The sequence below is a fragment of the Drosophila albomicans genome, chromosome 2L (assembly GCF_009650485.2).
Source record: "Drosophila albomicans strain 15112-1751.03 chromosome 2L, ASM965048v2, whole genome shotgun sequence".
NCBI lineage: Eukaryota > Metazoa > Arthropoda > Insecta > Diptera > Drosophilidae > Drosophila > Drosophila albomicans.
The window spans coordinates 13,520,922-13,544,446 of record NC_047628.2 but is presented as its reverse complement, the minus strand read 5'-3'; the positions used below and the strand labels follow the sequence as shown (position 1 = coordinate 13,544,446).

General features: G+C 35.7%; 9 protein-coding genes across 15 annotated transcripts; all 9 read left to right on the top strand.

Moving 5' to 3' along the window:
- Positions 1 to 1,866: 1,866 nt before the first annotated feature.
- LOC117566178 (dynein light chain roadblock-type 1) lies at positions 1,867 to 2,373 on the top strand. The gene has a single exon (XM_034245684.2). It carries the CDS (start codon positions 1,990 to 1,992, stop codon positions 2,281 to 2,283), a length of 294 nt encoding a protein of 97 aa, XP_034101575.2. The 5' UTR covers positions 1,867 to 1,989; the 3' UTR covers positions 2,284 to 2,373.
- A 396-nt stretch (positions 2,374 to 2,769) lies between these two features.
- On the top strand, positions 2,770 to 18,029 carry LOC117566167 (trypsin iota-like). Of its 2 annotated transcripts, none has more exons than XM_052003319.1 (2): positions 2,770 to 2,829; positions 17,231 to 18,029. In XM_052003319.1, exon 2 carries the CDS (start codon positions 17,441 to 17,443, stop codon positions 17,978 to 17,980), a length of 540 nt encoding a protein of 179 aa, XP_051859279.1. In that variant the 5' UTR covers positions 2,770 to 2,829; positions 17,231 to 17,440; the 3' UTR covers positions 17,981 to 18,029. The 2 variants fall into 2 exon arrangements, with proteins under 2 accessions (XP_051859279.1, XP_051859280.1); XM_052003320.1 differs by lacking the exon at positions 2,770 to 2,829 and adding an exon at positions 15,250 to 15,303.
- Positions 7,499 to 8,370, top strand: LOC127565322 (trypsin alpha-like). Its single transcript, XM_052003314.1, has one exon. The coding sequence runs from the start codon at positions 7,530 to 7,532 to the stop codon at positions 8,319 to 8,321; it is 792 nt and encodes a 263-aa protein (XP_051859274.1). The 5' UTR covers positions 7,499 to 7,529; the 3' UTR covers positions 8,322 to 8,370.
- LOC117566168 (trypsin iota-like) lies at positions 9,877 to 10,780 on the top strand. The gene has a single exon (XM_034245670.2). It carries the CDS (start codon positions 9,877 to 9,879, stop codon positions 10,660 to 10,662), a length of 786 nt encoding a protein of 261 aa, XP_034101561.2. The 3' UTR covers positions 10,663 to 10,780.
- Positions 11,828 to 12,676, top strand: LOC117566176 (myosin-2 essential light chain). The gene has a single exon (XM_034245681.2). The coding sequence runs from the start codon at positions 12,118 to 12,120 to the stop codon at positions 12,565 to 12,567; it is 450 nt and encodes a 149-aa protein (XP_034101572.1). The 5' UTR covers positions 11,828 to 12,117; the 3' UTR covers positions 12,568 to 12,676.
- Positions 13,293 to 14,450, top strand: LOC117566171 (vesicle-associated membrane protein-associated protein A). The gene is made up of 2 exons (XM_034245674.2): positions 13,293 to 13,975; positions 14,203 to 14,450. The coding sequence occupies exons 1-2, from the start codon at positions 13,381 to 13,383 to the stop codon at positions 14,271 to 14,273; spliced, it is 666 nt and encodes a 221-aa protein (XP_034101565.2). The 5' UTR covers positions 13,293 to 13,380; the 3' UTR covers positions 14,274 to 14,450.
- LOC127565203 (trypsin beta-like) lies at positions 15,261 to 16,061 on the top strand. Its single transcript, XM_052002716.1, has one exon. The coding sequence runs from the start codon at positions 15,261 to 15,263 to the stop codon at positions 16,059 to 16,061; it is 801 nt and encodes a 266-aa protein (XP_051858676.1).
- An 817-nt stretch (positions 18,030 to 18,846) lies between the features above and the next one.
- Positions 18,847 to 19,783, top strand: LOC117566164 (trypsin alpha-3-like). The gene has a single exon (XM_034245663.2). It carries the CDS (start codon positions 18,868 to 18,870, stop codon positions 19,711 to 19,713), a length of 846 nt encoding a protein of 281 aa, XP_034101554.2. The 5' UTR covers positions 18,847 to 18,867; the 3' UTR covers positions 19,714 to 19,783.
- A 25-nt stretch (positions 19,784 to 19,808) lies between these two features.
- LOC117566177 (uncharacterized) lies at positions 19,809 to 23,065 on the top strand. 6 transcript variants are annotated; one of them, XR_007954683.1, is made up of 12 exons: positions 19,809 to 20,572; positions 20,627 to 20,709; positions 20,768 to 20,849; positions 20,918 to 21,138; positions 21,261 to 21,339; positions 21,391 to 21,482; positions 21,537 to 21,618; positions 21,678 to 21,860; positions 22,352 to 22,500; positions 22,552 to 22,640; positions 22,699 to 22,780; positions 22,846 to 23,065. XR_007954683.1 is itself a non-coding variant. In XM_034245683.2 (4 exons), exons 1-4 carry the CDS (start codon positions 22,368 to 22,370, stop codon positions 22,902 to 22,904), a joined length of 363 nt encoding a protein of 120 aa, XP_034101574.2. In that variant the 5' UTR covers positions 22,331 to 22,367; the 3' UTR covers positions 22,905 to 23,065. The 6 variants fall into 6 exon arrangements, 1 of the variants encoding a protein (XP_034101574.2); XR_007954682.1 differs by having other exon boundaries at positions 21,186 to 21,339; XR_007954684.1 differs by having other exon boundaries at positions 20,633 to 20,709; positions 20,918 to 21,339.
- Positions 23,066 to 23,525: the final 460 nt, after the last annotated feature.

Genomic DNA, 23,525 nt, shown 5'->3' with positions numbered 1-23,525 from the left:
CATTAACACCTTGCGACGAATTTAACATTCATAAAATATTTGCAGTTGTGCGCAAATATGGCCCGTTATTAAATTCGTTATTGATTAATGCACATTAAACAATAAAACCAACAGAAAGCGCACAGCAGCTATTAAATACCCTATTTCATGTCATATTAATAATGACATTTAATTACTTGTATTTACACAAACCTTTTTATTGATTTCCTGACTATCGAACAATAAAATAAGCGTAAAAAATCAATTTTACTGCAATTAATCAAAAGTCAAAATGCATAGTACAAAAAGAATACATTGATAATTAATTTAATACGCTGTCAAATTGAAAGAATTTAATAACGTATGTAAATTAGCCGAATCAACGATATGTTAAATCATTTTATGGGTAAGTAAAAGCACATAACTATAAAAAACAAAAATAATATAGGAAAGTAAAGAGGCAATAATAAATAACTAAGCTAAAGGTTATCAGAGAGCAAATATTTGGAAGAATGTGGGCTACAGGTTAATTTATACAAACAATAAATTTAAAATTAGATACAGCAACAAAACAAAAATGAAATTTTAATAATAATGGAAACAAAAAAATCTGTAAATCTGCAAACAATTTGTTGTTGCGACACACACAAATAAATGCAAATGTTTGCGCATTGCCATAAATTGCCAACATCAGGAGAAACAACATGGATATTTGTAAATATTTTCGGTTGCAAGCAGATACACATCCTGTTGCACATCCGTTGCATAAAGCTTGCGCGACTTGTGCAACATTTTGCTGACACTTTTGCTTTTAACATACAACATTTATCACAGTTTCTATATTTGCTCAACAAAAATATACAAATGATAATAACTCATAGTATTTTCCGCAACAATTCTCTGGTATTGAATAACAAATTACATTTGAGGTTTTCAGTCTGGACATTGATTTAATTATAATATGAATTTCCATTCCCTCACTTTAATTATAACATGCATTTCCTTTCACTTAACTGGTAATTTGCACATTTTCGCCTGAAAATCTTTACCTTCAAGCTGACATCCTGACTTCCTGCTGCAACACCATGTGTTGAACATCAGAATGCCTGTGGCACTTGCCACGTCACTGTCTCCATCTCTGTCTTCGTCAGACTGTCCAGCTCGCAAGTGGCTTTTGTCTGTGTATCTGTCTGACTGCTGGGTAATTTCATTATGAGTTTTATGACTTTTAATTAATTTTGAAAAGTGCACAATTTTACACCCCTGACTACAGAGGCGCCGACAAGAAGTTGGAGGGAGTTGTTGGCCGACTCTGACCGGAAGAGTGCCATAATTTCCGCATAAAACTTGATGCAAAAGGCAGTTCATCTGCAATTCGAATGCCAAAGGACTGAAAACCGGAGACTCCGGAGTCCGGACTGGACTGGACTTTCGTTAGTCGACTTCTGGACTCGAGGACAACTCGTTTGCCAGCTGTGTAACAAGAGTCAACAACATTCAATTAATTTTCCGTAGTTTTTGGTCACACACAGACACAAAAGGGAAACTTTTCACAGTTTTCCAGCTTACTGCAGCAGCCAAGCATCCAAATGTTCATCCGGCTTTTGATATAAACTTTATGCTTATTTACCGACAACAATGCATGAAACTTGCATTGAAATGTGCACAATAGACATGGCAAACAAAATAGCGTATAGCTATCGAATAAATGAAGCATATATTAAGTAATGTCATGGAATACTATTGTATTGTTGATGGAAAAACTACAAATTATTAATGCATTTATTAACTGAATATTATTTTTCCTTTGATGTTTAAATAGCTAAAACCGAGTACACATAACTTTTGTATAAAAAATCAAGTGCTTTGAATTTTACGTTTTTAAATTGTCACTACTTGGGGCATTCAAATTTATTCAGTCACTTAAACTAAAAACACATTCGATAAATAGACTAATAATCACTTATTTATAGAACAATCCTGTGACGCTTTTTACAAAATACTTTCACAATGTCCGCCGAAGTTGAGGAGATGCTGAAGCGCTTTAGTACCATGAAGAACATTGTTGGCATCGTTGTTGTGGATTACGATGGCATTGCCATCAAATCAACCTTGGATAACACAATGTCAGTGCATTATGCAGCCCACATGCAATTGCTAACGGAGAAGGCTCGTCAGGTGATCCTCGATCTGGATGCCACCAACGAGTTCACATCGATGCGAATCCGTACCACATATTTTGAGATCATACTCGTGCCACTTGAGCACTACTTTATAGTTGTCCTCCAAAATCCCTGTGACTAACTCTTTGATCTATTTAATGTAATTTATTTTGTTCAACTAGACAAATTATAAAATTAACAATAAAATCTAAAAGTAAAAGCTGAAATATGCTCGACTGCGAATAATAAATTAATAACGCAATTAAATTGCCTTTCGAAATAGCGGAATGTAGAGGAAAAAACATCATCAATATTGGAGAATTCTCCTTACACTTCTTTTAAACACCATGCTAGCCTAAGAGAGCAAATTTATTTGAAAGAACAAAAAATTTATGCATTACTTTGTTGCAAATAAAACCTCCTTTTAGGGTTCTGAGAAATTACAAAGCTTTTAAGCCGTCAGCAAAATAATTAGTTGAGTGCAACATAGTTGTCATCATATCAATAAATTATTATTTTTAATTGAATGTCCCATATTTTTGAGCTGATAAACTTTCATAACAATTTAAAGACATTTTTCCGCCACGTTCCTTTCCTATAAAAACTCAAATGCTGCGTGTTTTGGTATTCACAAGACAATTAGAAATGTTTCCTACATTATTAGTCCTGCTCTCAGTGGCAACTTTCGGTTGGGCATTGCACTTGCCGGTTAACCCAGAATTTCTATTAAAAAAAGGACCAATAAACAATCGCGTTATTGGAGGAGTGGACACACCGATAGAGACAATCCCTTGGCAAGTTTCGCTGCATAAACTAGGACGGCATTTACAGCAAAAACATCATTATAACAGCCGCCCACTGTGTTTGCGATGACAATGCCATGATTCTTGATCCCAAGATTTTTGATGTGCGCGTTGGCAGTAGTATGTATAACAATGGTGGATCGGTGATTAAAGTTGCCAAGACAATCGTGCATGATCGTTTTACACTTGATCCAATAATTGAATATGACATCGCACTAATTTTGCTAAGTTCGCCCCTTGAAATGGGTCCAACTGTCAAGGCCATTCCACTGGCAGAATCAGTTCCTGATGACGGAGCTTCAGCTATAGTCTCTGGATGGGGATGGACGGCAACGGAAACAAATCCTCTCTATCTGCAAAGTGGCAACGTGAACATTTTAAGTCGCGAGAAGTGCGCCAGGCTGCATGGTGAAAGAAAAATTACAAAAGTAACAGTCTGTGCTTCTTCCCCTGGTTCCTGTCATGGTGATTCTGGTGGCCCATTGATTTATAATGATAAGCTTGTAGGTATTGTTTCTTATGGAAAAAGGGGTTGTCCACCCAATATTCCCGGTGTATATACAAATGTTGTTGAGCTTCGGAAATGGATTGAAGAGGAAGCCAAGAACCTAAGCTCAATCTAAGACATTTGTGAATTAAATTGCAAAAATAAACGTAATAATCAACATTAAATTGATTGCATATTATTTTATTTTAAACGTATTTCTTGTAATCGTTAGAAAACTATAGTCTCTCATTGGGGAAAATAAGTAAAAAAGCCGCAGTCGAACACACTCGAATGTGGAATATCCGTTACATATTTGAATAAAATTCAAAACAGCGTCATATTATTCTTAAAGTATACCAAATACCGTAAAAATACTAAAAATACACGAAATATGGTACATTTATATAGTAATACCCTTAGTAAGTACATACAAAAGTATTTCTTTAATAACTTCGACAATTTTTATCTGATCGCAACCAGTTTTTCAGGAATTACAAAGATTATACGGTCATTGGTATAACGTCCCGCCTGTTGACGCTGATAAAGAATATAAATATATTTAAAAGATCGGAGATGCTTCCTCCTGCCTCGATAAAGTTTCAATATCCTTCTACCCTATGGATAGCGGGAATAAAAACCAGCACAGTGCTGCGTAAACATTATTGGTGAAAATATAAAAAAAGAATAAATTATATAAATTAATATTGACTAACATTAATATTGTTTTCAATTATCCAAAATACCTGTGACTAACTCGTTGATTTATTTATTTAACTTTTTTCCACTATTCAAATTATAAAACAAGTAAGAAAGCTACAGTCGAGTGTACTCGACTGTGAGATACCCGCTACCCATTTTGAATAAAAGAAATACATTTTGCGGTATCTTTCTCAAAATATACCGAATATACTGCAAAAATACTAAAAATATACCAAATGGTATATTTGGTATATCGGTGTAGTACCTCATTCAAAATATACCATAGACGGCACAATATGCCAGACTGTCACCCAAAGCAACTCAGACCCCTAGTAAGTGGGCGTTTTTGTCCATACAAAACTATTTCTTTAATAACTTAAACAATTTTTATCTGATCGCAAAGAATCAGGAATCATAACTACTATAGTAATTGTTGTATATACCAAAATTCAGAACTCTAGCTTTAAAATTACGCTTGCTATTCGATTTTTTTTGTTTGCGGGGGCGGAAGTGGGCGTGGCAAATTTTTTTAACAAACTTGATCTGCGTGCAAAGATAACAAATGCTGTCGAAAAAATTATAGCTCTATCTTTTATAGTCTCTGAGATCCAGTGTTTCACACGGACAGACAGACAGACACACAGACGGACAGACGGACATGGCTAGATCGTCTCGGCTGTTGACGTTGATCAAGAATATATATACTTTATAGGGTCGGAGATTCCTCGTTCTACCTGTTACATACATTTCCTGCCGGCACAAATTTATAATACCCTTCTACCCTATGGGTAGCGGGTATAAAAATTAAAGAAATATCTAAAAGTAGGAGTTGAAATATGCGACACAATATATGATACAAGGATGATAATAGTAAAAAAAATGCTAAAACATTTATTAGCGCGTATTTCTTATCAAATAATCAACCATTAACGTAACTGGATTGCTTTCGCAAAAGCGGAAATCCTTCTTGGTCTTCGATTGAACAAATTTATCTCAGAGAACACAAATGTATATGATACTTTATTGCATATAAAACCCCTTTTAGGGTATATACAAAGGTTCTAAGAAATTACGAAGCTTATAAGCCGTCAGCAAAATAATTAGTTGAGTGCAACAATAAATTATTATTTGTTTTTACAACTCGCATATTTTTAAGCTGATAAACTATCGTAACAATTTGAAATTTTTCCTATAAAAACTCAAATGCTGTGGGTTTTCAGCATTCACAAGACAACTAGATATGTTCCCTACATTATTAGTCCTGCTCTCAATGGCAACTTTAGGTTGCACATTGCACTTGCCGATTGGACCTGAATTTCTATTGAAAAAAGGACTAAAAAACAATCGCATCGTTGGAGGAGAGGACACACCGATAGAGACAATACCTTGCAAGTTTCGCTGCAAAGACAAGGATCGCATTATTGTGGTGGCGTTATTTACAGCAAAAACATCATTATAACAGCCGCCCACTGTGTTCTCAAAGATTATCCGATGATTTATGATGTGCGCGTTGGCAGTAGTACATCTAACAATGGTGGATCGGTAATTAAAGTTGCCAAGATTTCCGTGCATGATCATTACATAAATATAAATAACAAAAAAGCAGAATATGACATCGCCCTGCTTTTGTTAAGTTCGCCTCTCGAAATGGGTCCAGCTGTCAAGGCCATTCCACTAGCAGAGTCAGTTCCTCATGACGGTGCTGCAGTGCTTGTCTCTGGATGGGGACGAACAGAGACCGAAAAGGTTGCAAAATATCTGTTGCTTACGAAAGCAACAATATGTGCTGCTTCCCCTTGGAAAGGTGCGTGCGGGGGAGATTCTGGTGGACCATTGACCTTCAATGGTAAACTTGTGGGCATTGTTTCTTTTGGGCCTAGTAATTGCGGTGATCCCAGTCATCCTGGTGTCTATACAAATGTCGTGGAGCTTCAAAAATGGATCGAAGAGGAGGCCAAAAAACTAAGCTGAACCTGAGATATTTATGAATTAAATTGCCAAAATAAACTTACAAATGAACATGATATTGATTGCATCTTATTTTATTTTATACTTATTTCTTGTAATTCTGAGATAACTATATTCTATCATTAGGGGAAATAAGTAGGAAAGCCGCAGTCGAGTACACTCCAATACAATAATACACAATTTCTCTGGCTTTAAAATTACGTTTGTTATTCGAGTTTTGTTAATTTACGGGAGCATGGGGTATTGATAAAGTTTGAAGCAAACTTGAACTTCGTGTAAACATAACAAGTGCTATCATAAAAAAAATATATATGTAAAGTAGTATGTAGACGTGTTGCCAGACCGCAGCAGCAAGGTGTTGTATTAAAGGCTACGCAAAAGACGGTCACACAGGACGAAGAGGAGAACACAGTCGAAGAAGAACGCGAAAGGAGAAAGTCGCAAGCAGAACGGTCGTCTAATATTTAAGTTGATACAATTCGAAACATTTAATCTGACCCCACCCGCGTACTTATATTAAATAAAAGTATTAATAATCATATAACAATTTTACATCAATCTTACATATATATATATGTATGTATTGTATATCTAACTCTTATAGTCTCTGGTATCTAGACGGATGGCTATATTGTCTTGGCTGTTGACGCTGATCAAGAATATAAATATAAATATAAGGTCGGAATTGCCTCCTTCTGACTGTTACATACATATGTACATTTTCTATCGGCACAAAGTTATAATACACTCGTACCCAATGGGTAGCGAGAATAACTGACAAATGTTAACATATAAAAAAAGAATTAATAATGTAAATTTATTTTGAGTAATTTTAATATTGTTTGCAACTATCCAAAATACCTGTGACTAACTCGTTGATTTATGTATTTAACTTTTTTCCACTATGTATTCAAATTATGAAATTAAAGAAAAGTCTTAAAATTAAAGTTCAAATATGCAGGACAATAATTGATGTAAGAATGATAATAGTAAAAACGATAAAAATGGAAATGCTCACATTAATTAGCGCGTATTCCTTATCAAATAATCAACCAATAATGTAATGCAATTGTTTTTCTCAAAGCAGAATGCAGCAGCAAAAGCATAATACACATTGGGAAATCTTCCAAAGAGAACAAATTTATCTTAAAGAACACAAATTTATACGTTACTTTGTTGCAGAAAATCCCCTTTTAGGGTATATACCAACCATATGTTCTGATAAATTACGAAGCTTTTAGGCCGTCAGCGAAATAATTAGTTGAGTGCAACATAGTTGTAATCACATCAATAAATTATTATTTTTAATTGAATCTCCCATATTTTTGAGCTGATAAACTTTCATAACAATTTATTGCAATTTTTCCGCAATGTTCCTTTCGTATAAAAACTCAAATGCTGCGGGTTTTGGTATTCACAAGACAATTGGAAATGTTCTCTACATTGTTAGTTCTGCTCTCAGTGGCAACTTTAGGTTGCGCATTGCACTTGCCGGTTGACCCAGAATTTCTATTGAAAAAAGGACCAATAAACAATCGCATCGTTGGAGGAGAGGACACACCGATAGAGACAATACCTTGGCAAGTGTCGCTGCAAAGACTAGGATCGCATGCTTGTGGTGGTGTTATTTACAGCAAAAACATCATAATAACAGCCGCCCACTGTGTTTACAAAAAAAATCCAAGGATTTTTGTGCGCGTTGGCAGTAGTACATCTAAAAATGGTGGATCGGTAATTAAAGTTGCCAAGATTACCGTGCATGATCGTTATGTAAATATAAATAACGAAAAAACGGAATATGATATCGCCCTGCTTTTGTTAAGTTCGCCCCTCGAAATGGGTCCAACTGTCAAGGCCATTCCACTAGCAGAGTCAGTTCCTCATGACGGAGCTGCTGTGCTTGTATCTGGATGGGGATATACGGAAACTGAAGAGTCTCCGCTCCATCTGAAAAGTGTCTACGTGAACATTGTAAATCGCGAGGAGTGCGCTAGAGCTTACAATACAGAAATTATAAAAGCAACAATCTGTGCTGCTTCCCCTTGGAAAGGTGCGTGCAATGGAGATTCTGGAGGACCATTGACTTACAATGGTAAACTTGTGGGCATTGTTGCTTTTGGGCCTGGAATGTGCGGTACACCCGGTAAACCCGTTATCTATACAGATGTAGTGGAGCTTCGAAAATGGATCGAGGAGGAGGCCAAAGTACTAAGCTCAGCCTGAGATATTTTTAAATTCAATTGCAAAAATAAACATGATGATGAACATTAAATTGACTGCATATTATTTTTTATTTATTTTCAGCAATCGTGAGAGAATTATATAAGTAAGAAAGCTGCAGTAGAGCACGAAAACCCAAAAAACAAGAAAGCTTCAATTGAGTGTGCTTGACTTTGAGATACCCGTTACCACTTTTGAATAAGAGCAAAACGGTGCAGTGCAAGGCAATATCAACTAGGCTGCTTACGCTGATCATGAGTATATATACTTTATGGGGTTGGAGATGCACTTCCTACAGCCACAAAGTTATAATAATATATTATAATATTATGGGTAGCGGGTTTAAATATCCAACAGTTAAAGTTCAAATATGCAAAACAATAAAAAAGCAATGATAACAGTAAAAGCAATGCAAATGCACACATTAATTATCGCATATTTCGTATTATATATTCAACCATTAACGTAACTAAATTGCCTTTTTCAACAGCAGAATGTTGCAGTTAAAGTATAATAAGCATTGGAAAATCTTCCTATTCGACATTTTCTTTCACTTAGAGAACAATTTTATCTAAAAACAAGTAAGAAAGCTACAGTCGTGTGTGCTCGACTGTGAGATACCCGCTATCCATTTTAAATAAAAGCAATATATTTTGCGGTATTATTCTCAAAATATACCAAATATACCGCAAAAATACTAAAAATATACCAAATGGTATATATGGTATATCGATATAGTACCGCATTCAAAATATACCATAGACGGCACAATATACCAGATTGTCAGCCAAAGCAACTCAGACCCCTAGTAAGTAGGCGTTTTTGCCCATACAAAAGTATTTCTTAAATAGCTTCCACAATTTTTTTCTGATCGCAACCAAATCTTCAGGGATCATAACTATTATAGTTATTACTGTATATACCAAAATTCGTAACTCTAGCTTTAAAATTACGCTTGTTATTCGATTTTTTTGATTTGCAGGGGCGGAAGTGGGCGTGGCAAAAATTTGAAACAAACTTGATCTGCGTGCAAACATAACAAATGCTGTCGAAAAAAAATTATAGCTCTATCTCTTATAGTCTCTGAGATCTAGGTGTTCATACGGACAGACGGACAGACGGACGGACGGACAGACGGACATGGCTAGATCGTCTCGGCTGTTGACGCTGATCAAGAATATATATACTTTATAGGGTCGGAGATGCCTCCTTCTACCTGTTACATACATTTCCTGCCGGCACAAAGTTATAATACCCTTCTACCCTATGGGTAGCGGGTATAAACATAAAATTGATGCGTTACTTTGTTGCATCTAAAACCGTTTGTTAGTATTACGAAACTAGTTAAATATTACGGAACTTTCAAGTCGCCAGCAAAATAATTACTTAAGTACAACACAGTTGTAATCAAATCATGCAACTATTTTTTTTTAATGAAAACTCGCATATTTTTGAACTGATAAGCTTACGAAACAGTTTAATGGCATTTTTTCGCAATGTTTCTTTCCTATAAAAACTCAAATGTTTCGAGTTTCTTGTATTCATAAGATAACCAGAAATGTTTTCCACATTGTTAGTCCTACTCTCAGTGGCAACTTTAGGTTGCGCATTGCACTTGCCGATTGGACCTGAATTTCTATTAAAAAATGGTCCAATAAAACGCATCTATGGAGGAAAGAACACTCCGATAGAGAAAATACCTTGGCAAGTGTCGCTGCAAAACAATGGATCGCATGTCTGTGGTGGCGTCATCTACAGCAAAAACATCATTATAACAGCCGCCCATTGTGTTGACAAAAAAAATCCAAGGATTTTTGATGTGCGCGTTGGAAGTAGTACATCTAACAATGGTGGATCGGTAATTAAAGTTGAGAAGATAACCGTGCATGACAGTTATACAAGTAGGTCAACAGTGGAGTATGACATCGCCCTGCTTTTGTTAAGTTCGCCCCTCGAAATGGGTCCAGCTGTCAAGGCCATTCCACTGGCAGAATCAGTTCCTAATGACGGAGCTGTTGTGCTTGTCTCTGGCTGGGGGCGAACAGACACCGAAACGATTGCAAAATATCTAAAAAGTGTCTATGCGAACATTGTAAACCGCGAGGAGTGCGCCAGGGCTTATGGTGACAAACAATTTACACAAGTAACAATCTGTGCTGCTTCCCCTGGCAAAGATTCTTGCTCTTGTGATTCGGGTGGACCATTGGTTTATGAGGGTAAGCTTGTTGGCATTGTTTCTTATGGCTTTGGATGCGCCGATCCGAGGCATCCCGGTGTCTACACAAATATTGTGGAACTTCGCAAATGGATTAAAGACGAAGCTAAAAAACTAAGCTCAATATGAGACAGTTGTGAATTAAATTGCAAAAATTAAAATACAAACGAGAATTAAATTGGCTGCATATTTGCACTTTATGTAACCATTGAGTACAATAAGTAAAAATCCTTAGTCTACTGTGAAATATCCGTTTCATACTATATTTTCAATAAAAAACTAACTAACTAAAAAATGTAAACCGTTAAAATGTAAGGCCGACTTATTAATTTACATTAGTTGTCTTCAATTGTCAAAGTTACAACACCCAAAAAGTCCAGTTACGAAATTTCTGATCTTAAGCAAATAATAAATCATGTAAATAAATATTGAGAGAAAGTTCTACTCAAGGGAATGTTTTAATGATGAAGCACTGATGCAATTTTCAATTAGTTACTTTAATAAAAAGTTCATTTTATTGGCTATACGTCAATTAAGTAACCGCATTGAATAAATAATATGTATGAATAGTGTATGTGTGCTTCACTCCCAACATTATTCGCATTCCATTATTACAAATTATTTGCAGTGGGAATCATATTAAATTAAAATGCAAATATCTCTTGCATTGAGAGATATTGCTGCTCCTGCTGCTTCTGCTGATTCCACTTTCATCTTCACTCTGACTGTCGAAATTCATTTACAATAAATGAAGACTGACTGTTGCATTCACTGAATCAAATAATCTTTTTTCCCCAAGAAGAACAGGGCATGTGAGTTCCCGTTCGTAAGTGTAAGTTTTTAATCATTTAATTAAATATTTTTATTAAAAATGGTTATTAAAATAAAACCAGCTCTTGCACCATATGAATTAATCAACAACCTAACTGCAGAGCACTCAGTTTGCTCACCAATCAAGAAAATTCTCACTTGAATTCCAATGCCGACTATTCGTGCAAATATAAAACTGTTGAGCCATACTAACTTTGTTAAGTGCGAATTGCATGAACTGTGCAAGGAATCAATGAAGCGCAGCAGTAGAAATTGATGCAAATGCTGTTAAAATGTGTCACAGATCCAGGCATTCATTTAGCCGATTGGCTCAAGTAGTTTAAACCATTTTTACATAAAAAGTTAAAAATAGGGAAACTGAATACTAAATACTAAATACTAAGTACTAACAGAATCTTTTAGATTTTCTTTAATCTGTTTTTACATCTCCAGCAAGCGCTGCGTCGAGTTTCTGGCACAATTGTTTACATTTGTGTATTGTCGTTCTGTTCTTTTAACTGTTAACATGTCAAAATTAAAAAAAAATTTGTTTTTTCAAATCACATATGCCCAACAATTATTGGATTCAATTTTTGACTGCCAGTAACTGTGCGAAAAATGCGTATCCGATGAGCTCACACTTTGACGCACAACTGCAGACATGAACACACACAGACCCACTCACACAATCACGCGCTGTCGTCAATCAATCAATCAATCCATCCATCATCATTGAATCGGCAACAACAGCAGCAGCAACAGACCAGCATCAAAATGGCCAACAAACTTTCAGGAGACCGGATGCGTCGCGAATTCCTGCAACACTCGCAACGAGGAGATGCTAAAATTGCGCATTCGCAGCTGGGCGATTGTCTGCGTGTCCTGGGCCTCAATCCCAGCGAGGCAAGCATACGTCAGCACATCCGACAGTTGCATGAACAGCACATCGAGCGCATATCCTTTGACGAGTTCATGTCCATCTACAATAGCATTCAGTCGGAGGACTCCGATTCTCCAGAGGCCGAACATTTTATTGCCGGTCTACGCCTTTTAGATGAGCAGCATACGGGTTACATAGCAGCGAGCCGGCTAAGATACATTCTGGCCAACTGTGGTGAATGTCTGACTGAAGCCGAATTGGACGAGTTGTTGGAGCATCATGTCAACGATCAGGGTTTGGTCGATTATGCAGAGCTAGTGCATGCCCTTATGGCTGAAAGCTAGATGGAAACACAGAACACACTCACTTCAATGCTAAACACGAACATTTTGGAAATCAATAAAAAAATATTGTATAATGAATGACAAAAATTCATTTTATCACTCTTATAAAGCTGCGATTTTTTTTGCAAGGTGTATAAACTTTATATCATTCGTATTCAATTCCTTAGCAAATACATCAAAAACTTCAATTATTATTCCATCTCATATTGAAATCCTACTTGATTATTTAGTAAAGTGATTCGCACGAGTTGCATTTCAATTTTGCATGTGACATTTTCATTTGCAGCCAACAACATATGTATGTATGTTGCATTCCAATGCGGTGCGTAGGTTGCCGTTGCATGCAACCCAAAATTGTTTTGTCCGCCGTTGCTATTTCAATTGACGAAAGCCGATGCGACGACCAATATCCATAATAATGCTTTATGTCTATGCTATATATTTGCCTGTATCAAATTGCGAGTCTGTTGTGCATTTCGATAAATTCCAAAAATTGTCAATATTTGAGAATTGTGGGCAACCATCAACAGCATCAACCTTTACTTACTGTCTGGCATATAATTTGAATTGTTTGAGCCTATTTCTAATGCCTCAATGCTGATGCCACACAATCAAATTACGCTCATGCCGCTCACGCAAAATGTTGCAGCTGCACAAACATATTCAATTGGTGGCTATTGTCCTCGGAGTAGCATATAGAAATGTTGTCAAAGCCATTTCAAATGCTGTCATAGTACTTTTTAGAGTTTTGCAAAGTGTCGAAAACTTTTACAATTTTACAATATATATTTTTCATAAAAGTTAAAATCACAGATGGATTTGAATCAATTGAATGCTGGCCTCATCAGTGTTAGCCCACAAAAGATGATTTTCTATGCGCCCTACGATCGCATCCAGAAACGAATCATCACTATATTAAATCCCACGGCAAAGAGACTGCTTTTTAAGATACGCTCAAATGCAGCACTCAACTATGTAGTTCTCCCAAATTGTGGCTGCATTGAGCCCTATAATACTAACGAGGTGTCTGTCTCTTTGAATTACTTTGATTTCCATGACGACAGAGGCTACGATCATCACTTTACAGTTCTATATATACGATCGCCGTGCAATGACAATGCTATGCCAGCTGAAAGTATTTTGTATACGTTTAAGCAAGTGCGCGATCAATTAAAGATCAATCAAGTGCGTATCCCTATTGAGCTGCAACCGAATCCCATTTGCATACCACAGGCAGAATTGGATATGCTCCTGCCTCCAGATACTCGCAATATGATGCTGACAAAGTTGCCAGTGTTCGGAGAGGAGCATCTCAAACATTTGTCTGCGCCAATAAAACGCAAAAAGCGCTGCAATTGGCTGCGAGTATTAACAACTTTGGCAGTGATTGTGTCTTCATTGGTGGGAGGTAAGCTTAGAGTGCAAATAATATGTAAAATGTTAAATTTGAAAGAGACAATTTTGTGGATAAATTATTTGCTACAAATGTTGTAATTATGTACAACTTCTTGTAAAGCTGAAGAAGCTTGTATGAGCCTTTAGAGCTGTTGCTGGAGAGCTTTAAGAAGCATATGTTCATTTGGCAGACATTGTCATAAGTATTTCAACATAATTTGTTATGTTCTTTCTTTCCAGCATTTACACAACGCCATTTTATTGAGGAGCTAATATATCTACACTTGACAGTGGATGAAGTACACTTTTAGATTGTTCTTTTACAAATAATTAAGCCAAATGCTATCGTTTTGTTGACAGCTACCCGATGAACATATGAATATTGGCTGGCTGTTGTTTACACATTAATTCAACCACAGCTGTCCACTTAATTCGTTTCAATTAATCAATAAAGATGCCAACCTTTTAGGCCATTTTAATTGCATTTTGTGTTGGCTTTAATCCATGACATTATTGTCAAATTTAAACCGAACCAACAGAATGAGCGAGAGAGAATCAAAAGCACTTAATCAGGGAAGGGCAAAGCGATTGTCAAAAGGTCACAGTTTCCCCTTGGGGGCGTGGTTTTGAGGCAAAGCTCGTGCTTTGTTTAATTGTTGGGCCGCACATCATTAACTCGCAGAACGTATGCTGATTAGGCGGCTCGACTGTGGTTGGAATTTAGTGTATGGCCACAAAATACAAGAGGACAAATGCGGCTAGCATAGCGACAACCACAACCACAAACATGACCACAATCATAGCCACAGCAATAATAATAATAACGATAACAATGCAAATGCACGCGGTGATTATCGCGGCATGATTGCAAATGACCTGGTTAACCTCCGTAATTTTCCGTATCAAATAATCAACCGGTAACGTAACTAAATTGCCTTTCGCAAAAGCAAAATGCAGCAGGAAAACATTGGGGAATCCTCCTTGGGGTTCGTTGAAAATGGCCTTAGAGAACAAATTTATCTTAAAGAACACAAATGTATATAATACTTTGTTGCATATAAAATCCCCCTTTAGGGTATATACATAGTTTTTCAGAAATTACGAAGCCGTCAGCAAAATAATTAGTTGATTGCAACATAGTTGTAATCAAGTCAATAAATTATTTATTTTTAATTGAATCTCCCATATTTTTGAGTTGATAAACTTTCATAACAATTCAATGACATTTTTTCCGCCATGTTCCCTTTCCTATAAAAACACAAATGATGCGGGTTTTGGTATTCAGTAGACAATTAGAAATGTTGTTTACATTATTAGCCCTGCTCTCAGTGGCAACTTTCGGTTGCGCATTGCACTTGCCGGTTGACCCAGAACTTCTATTGAAAAATGGAAACAATCGAATCATTGGCGGAAAGGACACACCGATAGAGGCAATACCTTGGCAAGTGTTGCTGCTAAAACTAGGACGGCATTACTGTGGTGGCGTCGTCTACAGCAAAAACATCATTATAACAGCCGCCCACTGTGTTTGCGATGACGATGCCAATATTCTTGATCCCAAGATTTTTGATGTGCGCGTTGGCAGTAGTACGTCTAACGATGGCGGATCGGTGATTAAAGTTGCCAAAACAATCGTACATGATCGTTTTACACTTAATCCACACTTAATGGAATATGACATCGCACTAATTTTGCTAAGTTCGCCCCTTGAAATGGGTCCAACTGTCAAGGCCATACCACTAGCAGATTCAATTCGTAATGACGGAGCTTCAGCTATAGTTTCTGGATGGGGATGGACGGAAACTGGAGAGGCTTCGCTCCATTTGAAAAGTGTCTCTGTGAACATTGTCAGTCGCGAAGAGTGCGCCAGGGCTTATGGTTACAAAAGAATTACACAAGTAACAATCTGTGCTGCTGCCCCTGGAAAAGATTCCTGTGGTGGTGATTCTGGTGGCCCATTGGTTTATGAAGGTGAGCTTGTGGGCATTGTTTCTTATGGCTATGGATGCGCTGAACCGGGGTATCCTGGTGTTTATGCAAATGTTGTGGAGCTTCGAAAATGGATTGAAAAGGAAGCCACAAAACTAGGCTCAACTTGAAACATTGTTAATTAAATTGCAATAATAAACGTAATAATGAACATTAAATTGATTATTTTATTTTATACTTATTTCTTGCAATCGTAAGAAAATTATATTCTATCATTGGGGAAAATATGTAAAAAAAACCGTAGTCGAGCACACTCGAATGTGAAATATCCGTTACATATTTCAATAAAATCGAAACAGCGCGGCATTATTCTTAAAGTATACCAAATACCGTAAAAATACTAAAAATATACGAAATATGGTACATTTATATAGTAATACCCTTGAAAGTAGGCGTTTTTTTCCATACAAAAGTATTTCTTTAATAAGTTCGAATTTTTATCTGATCACTACCAAATTTTCAGGAGTTACAAAGATTATACGGTCATTTTAATATCGTCTCGCCTGTTGACGCTGATCAAGAATATATATTTTAAAGATCGGATATGCCTCCTTCTGCCTTGTACGTTTATTTCCTGCCTCCATAAAGTTTTAATATCCTTCTACCCTATGGATAGCGGGAATAAAAACCAGCACAGTGCGTAAACATAATAGGTGAAAATATAAAAAAATAATAAATTATTTAAATTAATATTGACTAACATTAATATTATTTTCAACAATTTAAAATCCCTATGCCTAACTGGTTGATTTATTTATTTAACTTTTTCCAGTATTCAAATTATGAAATTAAAGAAAAATACTAAAGTAAAAGCTGAAATATACGACACAACAAATAATAAAAGAATGATAATAGCAAAAACGATGAAAAGGCAAATGCTCACATTGATTACCCCATAGTCTTTATCAAATAATCAACCATTAACCTAACTGGATTGCTTTTGCAAAAGCCGAAATCCTTCTTGGTCTTCTATTGAACAAATTTATCTCAGAGAACATAAATATATATTATACAAAATCCCCCTTTTATATATATACATATGTATATGTAAAGGTTCTGAGAAATTACGAAGCTTTTAAGCCGTCAGCAAAATAATCAGTTGAGTGCAACAATAAATTATTATTTGTTAATAAAAACTCGCATAGTTTTAAGCTGATAAACTTTCGTAACTATTTGAAATTTTTTCTATAAAAACTCAAATGCTGCGGGTTTTCAGTATTCACAAGACAACTAGAAATGTTCCCTACATTATTTGTCCTGCTCTTAGTGGCAACTTTAGGTTGCGCATTGCACTTGCCGGTTGACCCAGAATTTCTATTGAAAAAAGGACCAATCAACAATCGCATCGTTGGAGGAGAGTTCACACGAATAGAGACAATACCTTGGCAAGTGTCGCTGCAAAAAAGAAGGATCGCATTATTGTGGTGGCGTTATTTACAACAAAAACATCATTATAACAGCCGCCCATTGTGTTCACAAAGATTATCCGATGATTTATGATGTGCGCGTTGGCAGTAGTATATCTAACAATGGTGGATCGGTAATTAAAGTTGCCAAGATTACCGTGCATGATCATTACATAAATATAAATAACGAAATAACGAAATATGACATCGCCCTGCTTTTGTTAAGTTCGCCCCTCGAAATGGGTCCAGCTGTCAAGGCCATTCAACTGGCAGACTCGGTTCCTAATGACGGAGCTGCTGTGCTTGTCTCTGGATGGGGAAAAACAGAGACCGCAACGATTGCAAAATATCTAAAAAGTGTCTATGTGAACATTGTAAATCGCGAGGAGTGCGTCAGGATGGATGGAGTGCTTATAAAAGCAACAATATGTGCTGCTTCCCCTTGGAAAGGTGCGTGCGATAAAGATTCTGGTGGCCCATTGACTTACAATGGTACACTTGTGGGCATTGCTGTTTTGGCGCCTAAAATTTGCGGTAATCCCATACTTCCCAATGTCTATACAGATGTTGTAGAGCTTCGCAGGTGGATCGAAGAGGAAGCCAAAAAACTAAGCTCAACATGAGACATTTACGAATTAAATTGCAAAAATAAACGTAAAAATTAACATTAAATTGATTGCTTATTGTTTTATTTTATACTTATTTTTTGTAATCGTGAGAGAACTATATTTTATTTTTTCAAAGACTAGCATTAAATTGACAGCAATTTTATGGTGAGAGAATTACATACTATATTATCATTGAGTAATTCAAGTAAATAGTGCTGGTCTGTAATAACATATCTCACAAAATTAAAAAAAAGGAAAGGCGGGAGCGTTTAAAAATATCGAATTATTATAACGAATAATAGTAAAATATACTAAAAGTTACATATATTTATGTACATCGTATATTTATATTCTAATACATTCAAAATATATGTCATAATAACTTTTTTCTCTGATCGCGATCAAATCAGGAAAATAAAATTTTTGGATTTAAAAAAATACTTGTTATTTGTTTTTTTTTGTTTTCGAAGGAGGAAATAAGAGGGGCAGAATCTTTTAAATTCTATGATATTCTTAGTACTAAGTTCATTTGCAAGTTGTGTACTGCTTAGTATGAGAAACTAAATAAGGAGAATCTCTACACTTCTTTAACACACTGAAAAAATTTTCCTAGCTTTGAGTAATTCTAAATAAATAGATATGTAACAAAATAGCAATATTTATATTTCTTACACCACCATGAAAGTTTTACATTTTTCAAACTAGAAGAAAAATACTTTTTCTTATCTAAAGTAATTGACGAGCGGAAGTACTAAAAAGGAAACTACTAAACTAAGTTTTTAATTAAAAAGTAAATATGGAATTACAATGGGACGATAAGCTGGCAGGCAATATATTAACTATTTAAAGACACTATTGCCAAGTTGCTTGCATATAAAAGGTGCAGTGCTTAAGCGCACACAATGTCACAGAGGCTAAACATGTTCAGCCAAGTCTTAGTGCTGCTATCGGCAACAACTTTATTCTTTATTGTCGACGCTCATATTACGAATGTATGGCCGAATTGGTTGAAATTGAAGAAGATTGGACCTGATGGTCGGATCATTGGTGGATTGGACACAACAATAGAGACGACACCTTGGCAAGTGTCGCTGCAAAGCTATGCTATGCATTTCTGCGGTGGAGCCATCTACAGCAGCAACATCATCGTGACAGCTGCCCATTGTGTGGACCACAAGGATCCACGAACTATTTCGGTGCGCGTCGGCACTAATGCCCACAACATCGGTGGATCGATAGTTAATGTGTCGGCAAAGTATGTCCATGAAAAGTATTCAGATCCTGAAGTACTCAATGATGTTGCCCTCCTCTTGCTGAGCTCTCCCCTTGAAATGAGTGACAGTGTTAAGGCCATTCCACTGGCAAAGTCCGAACCAAATGACGGAGCAGCAGTTCTTGTCTCCGGCTGGGGACGGACTGAAACGGAATACACTCCGCTCAATCTGAAAAGTGTTAGTGTCAACATTGTTGGACGCGACAAATGCGCTGAAGTCTATGGCATCACCTGCATCACGAAAGCCACAATCTGTGCCGCTTCCCCGGGAAAGGATGCCTGCCAAGGTGACTCTGGTGGTCCGTTGGTTCATAATGGCAAGCTAGTTGGTATCGTTTCGTGGGGCAATGGTTGCGCTGAACCCAATTATCCCGGAGTCTATGCAAATGTTCCGACGCTTCGCAAATGGATTGTGAAGGCCGCGAAGAAATTGGGTTCAAAACATAAATTGCGAGCAGAAAATTACAAAATGTGAAGAAATCAACACAAATGTGCTTATAAAAAATACAACTATCAATAATAAGTTACTCTGTTCGAAATCGTAATACCAATTGAGTTCTTAGAAAAACTAGTTAATCTAATTTAAATGCAAGTTTTATAAAAAAAAACCGACTAGACAAATACTAAAGCTTACATTTGACTAGCAGCTGCGACCGAAAAGCGTGCCTATCAATTTGGAGCAAGTCAAGAACAAGGGAGGGAGGCCAAAGGCAGATGCCTCTAATCCTTTTAACGATTAATGGAACGAATGTGAATGCGAGCATATAAATAGCTAATCAGGAAGGGCATCACTGATATCGTACTCTTGTTTCTGTTTGCTCGAACAACTCAATTAGTTGGATCGATATACTTGCGAGACTCAGACAATTAGACACACATGGCGTATGCGTAATGTACAAGAAAGGGGGGAAACAAGCCCCAGTTGTGTTGACTTGGAACGTTTGATATCCTACACTAATAATAAAATAAGAATAACGAGAAAACTATATGCTTCAAAATTAAACTAAACAATTTAATGGAACTGAATAAAAGGCAAAGACAACATATGTAGATACAATAATATTTGAAGATTTCTTTCACCTTATTAAAAGATAAAGCTTATTAAGATTTACAAAAGTGTAGATCACAGTAAGCATTATTTAAACACTAGAAAGATGAATTTATTGTTTTGAAATTTTAAGTCATTGCATTCAATATGTGTCTTTGTGAAAAGTGCGAAGGTCTAGATGAATGGTGTTGTTCATTCGAACGAAAGCTTTGGTTCTTTTCTATTTTTTCTCTAGGAATGACAGTCTTTTGTGCCATATTGATTTATGCCTTCCGTAATATTATTAGTAAGTATTACCCAATCACAACGATCAATATTAAATGTAAGTTTCATTCTCAAGAAATAGGACCTATTTATGGTCTTACTGCAATCATCTCCCTTCACTTGATTGCTGCTATTACTGTGATAATCGGCATTAAAAAAGTAAGTGCATATCATAATTTTTTGAATTTTTAACTAATGAATTTCTTTATTGATCTAGTCAATGGACAAGCTCTTCCTGATAGGCCTTATTTTTAGTTCGATCGCTCCCTATACCTTTTTCATGACGATCTTTTGGCCAAGTAAGTTTGAAATAGTGAAGTGTCATTCTCTTGAACAAAACTACATTTATGTTCATTTTTATTTTAAGTTATGCACACACTTTTTATAATCATTGGATGTAGACATATAACAACCGAACCAGATGTCTAAACTGTGATCAAAAAGCTAGCAGAATATTTATATGAGACCAATAGAAGAAATGGATGAGCTACATTTGCCAATCAGAAACCATCTTTTAACTACTTTGATTCCATCCTAATGCCTGATGAACGTGTTATGGTCAATAGTATAACGAAGACTGAGATCAAAGTAGGCAACTAAATATACTAAAATGTATTCGATATTCAATTCACTAGTCCGTAAATATCAAACTTAATATGTGCATTTGTGAATCGTTTACTTTTCTGGATGAATGGTGTTGGCCGTTGAAGCGAAAAATTTGGTTCTTTGCGATTTGGACTTTAGCCCATGGCATTCTTATATTAGCAGTTGAATTGGTGTTTTTTATACGTAAGTCCTTTTTCACTGGTTTTTGGAATTTTTATATATTTCTTTTATAAGTGTCACTGAAAGAGTGCAATATTGATGTGGGATTTATTATTGCTATTCCTCACATAATTGCTGGAATTTTAATGATATTAAGCATACAAAAAGTAAGTGAATAAGTCTATTTTACTTTGCTTTAAGTTAGTTATATTCTTTTCTAGTCTAAGGCATCCCTATTTATGACGAGTATTGTTATTAGTTCAATTCTTCCTTTCGGTTTCGGCATTTCGATATATTTGCCAAGTAAGTGTTTAATAATTTTATCTTGCAAATTGTAATTTAAAATGCTTAATGTTTTCTAGTCATGCAAATCATATTCATAATAATTGGATGCAGATATTATAGTACTGTATTAAAGGAATAACTGTAAGAGTATGAAAAATTTTAAGCAATGTAAATACTATAAATAATATTAATCAGTTAGCCAATGAAGAAAGCTAATACAGAATTTTTTCTATGGTTGCAAATTATTGTAATATACTATAGTAAAAAAGGTTTGTTTATATTATTACATTATATTTATATTTTTTATAGACTTAACTACATAGTCTGAAATTTGTGCCAAAAGGATATAAAGCTAAACACAAATTAAAAGGTGTTTTAATTTGAATTTTGTCGTATAATTTGTTATTAGTTTTATAATTAGTTTAGCTTTCCTTTTTGAATTGCTGACGTTCGCAAAAGTTTAGAAAATAACTTTTGTAATTGAGGCAAAGTGTTGTACTTGAAGAGTTAGTATTGTGAATTATTGATTTTTCATGTACTCGCCTAACTTTATGAATAGTTACACAATAACGAAAAGTTGATGTAAGAAAAAAGAAAAATAGTTTTCAGCGTCGCAAAATACTTTTCAATAATATTAATATTAAATTTCAAAATTCCAACAAAGAATTAATCGGAGTAGGCACTACAGAGCAATATATATTTCATGCGTATGTTAAAATACATTCAACAGATGGTTTATTAATTAATACAGAGATATTAGAAGCGAGATGTGCATCTGCAGCGCATGTAAATGGATTGACAACATCTGCTGTCCGCTCGCCAAGAAAGCGCAATTTTTTGCATTTTGGACATTGATTCATGGCTTGGTAATGACCACCCTCAGTCTCATTTACCAATTCTGTAAGTATTTCTTTTTAAGAGAAGCAATAACTCTGACTATTTTCTCAAAAGGGGAGGAGAAAGAATGGAAATATGCAGCATTCGCAGTCGCCATACCTCATTTAGTTGCCGGATTATTAATGGTATATAGCATTTACAAGGTGAGCAAAAAAGTATATTATTTGTGTATGAATTAATATAAAATTTCTGTCTTTTTAGTCTTTACCAACTCTCTATCTAGTGTCTGTGATTGGCTCATCGTTCGGTCCCTTTGCGCTCTTTTTAGTCGCATATTTGCCAAGTGAGTTTTGCAAGCGCATTGAATATCTGAATGTATTTAAATGAATTCTGTTCTGCCTATTTCAGTAATGCAAATATTTGAAATAATCGTTGCTTGTCGGTTTTATAGTACGGTTTTGAAATAATTGAAAATTGCAAAGTACGACTGTCATGTTGAAATTATGTTATAAGTGTACTCCATTAATTCATCGTTTGTTTTCACGCACGGCTAGCGACATACAAATGCCGCAGTTTCTGCGTTTTTGGTCCAATTAAGAAAGAGGGGAATTAAAACTATGCAAACTTACTTTGGCTTGTGTTTTGTATGACTTGCCGCGCCGCACCCACATTTTACGCACCTTTTGTGGCGCCTCCTTTTGCGCAATTGTTGACTCTTGCATAAATTATAATTATTAAGTGCAACAGCGGAGCTTGCAGCCACAACAATCAGCAGCAAAATTTTTCATTTTGCTATATTTTGTTGGTTGTTGACAACTCATTGTTGCTGCTGCTACTGCAGCAGTTGTTGCAGCAATTTGGTGTGCCCCAAAGGGTGTGCAACATTTTAATGCAGTTTGTGTTGCGCTTACGTGCGCAGCCACAGCCAAAATAGAAACAACAAGAAATTACTTTTGCCAACAGCAAATCGAAATCTGAATACTCTATTAATAACTAAAAGTCTCTTCAAACTAAATAAAATAATAAAACAAAATTATACAGCTCATACACTCTGGATTCAATTATAATTTAGCTGACAACGCGTCGTA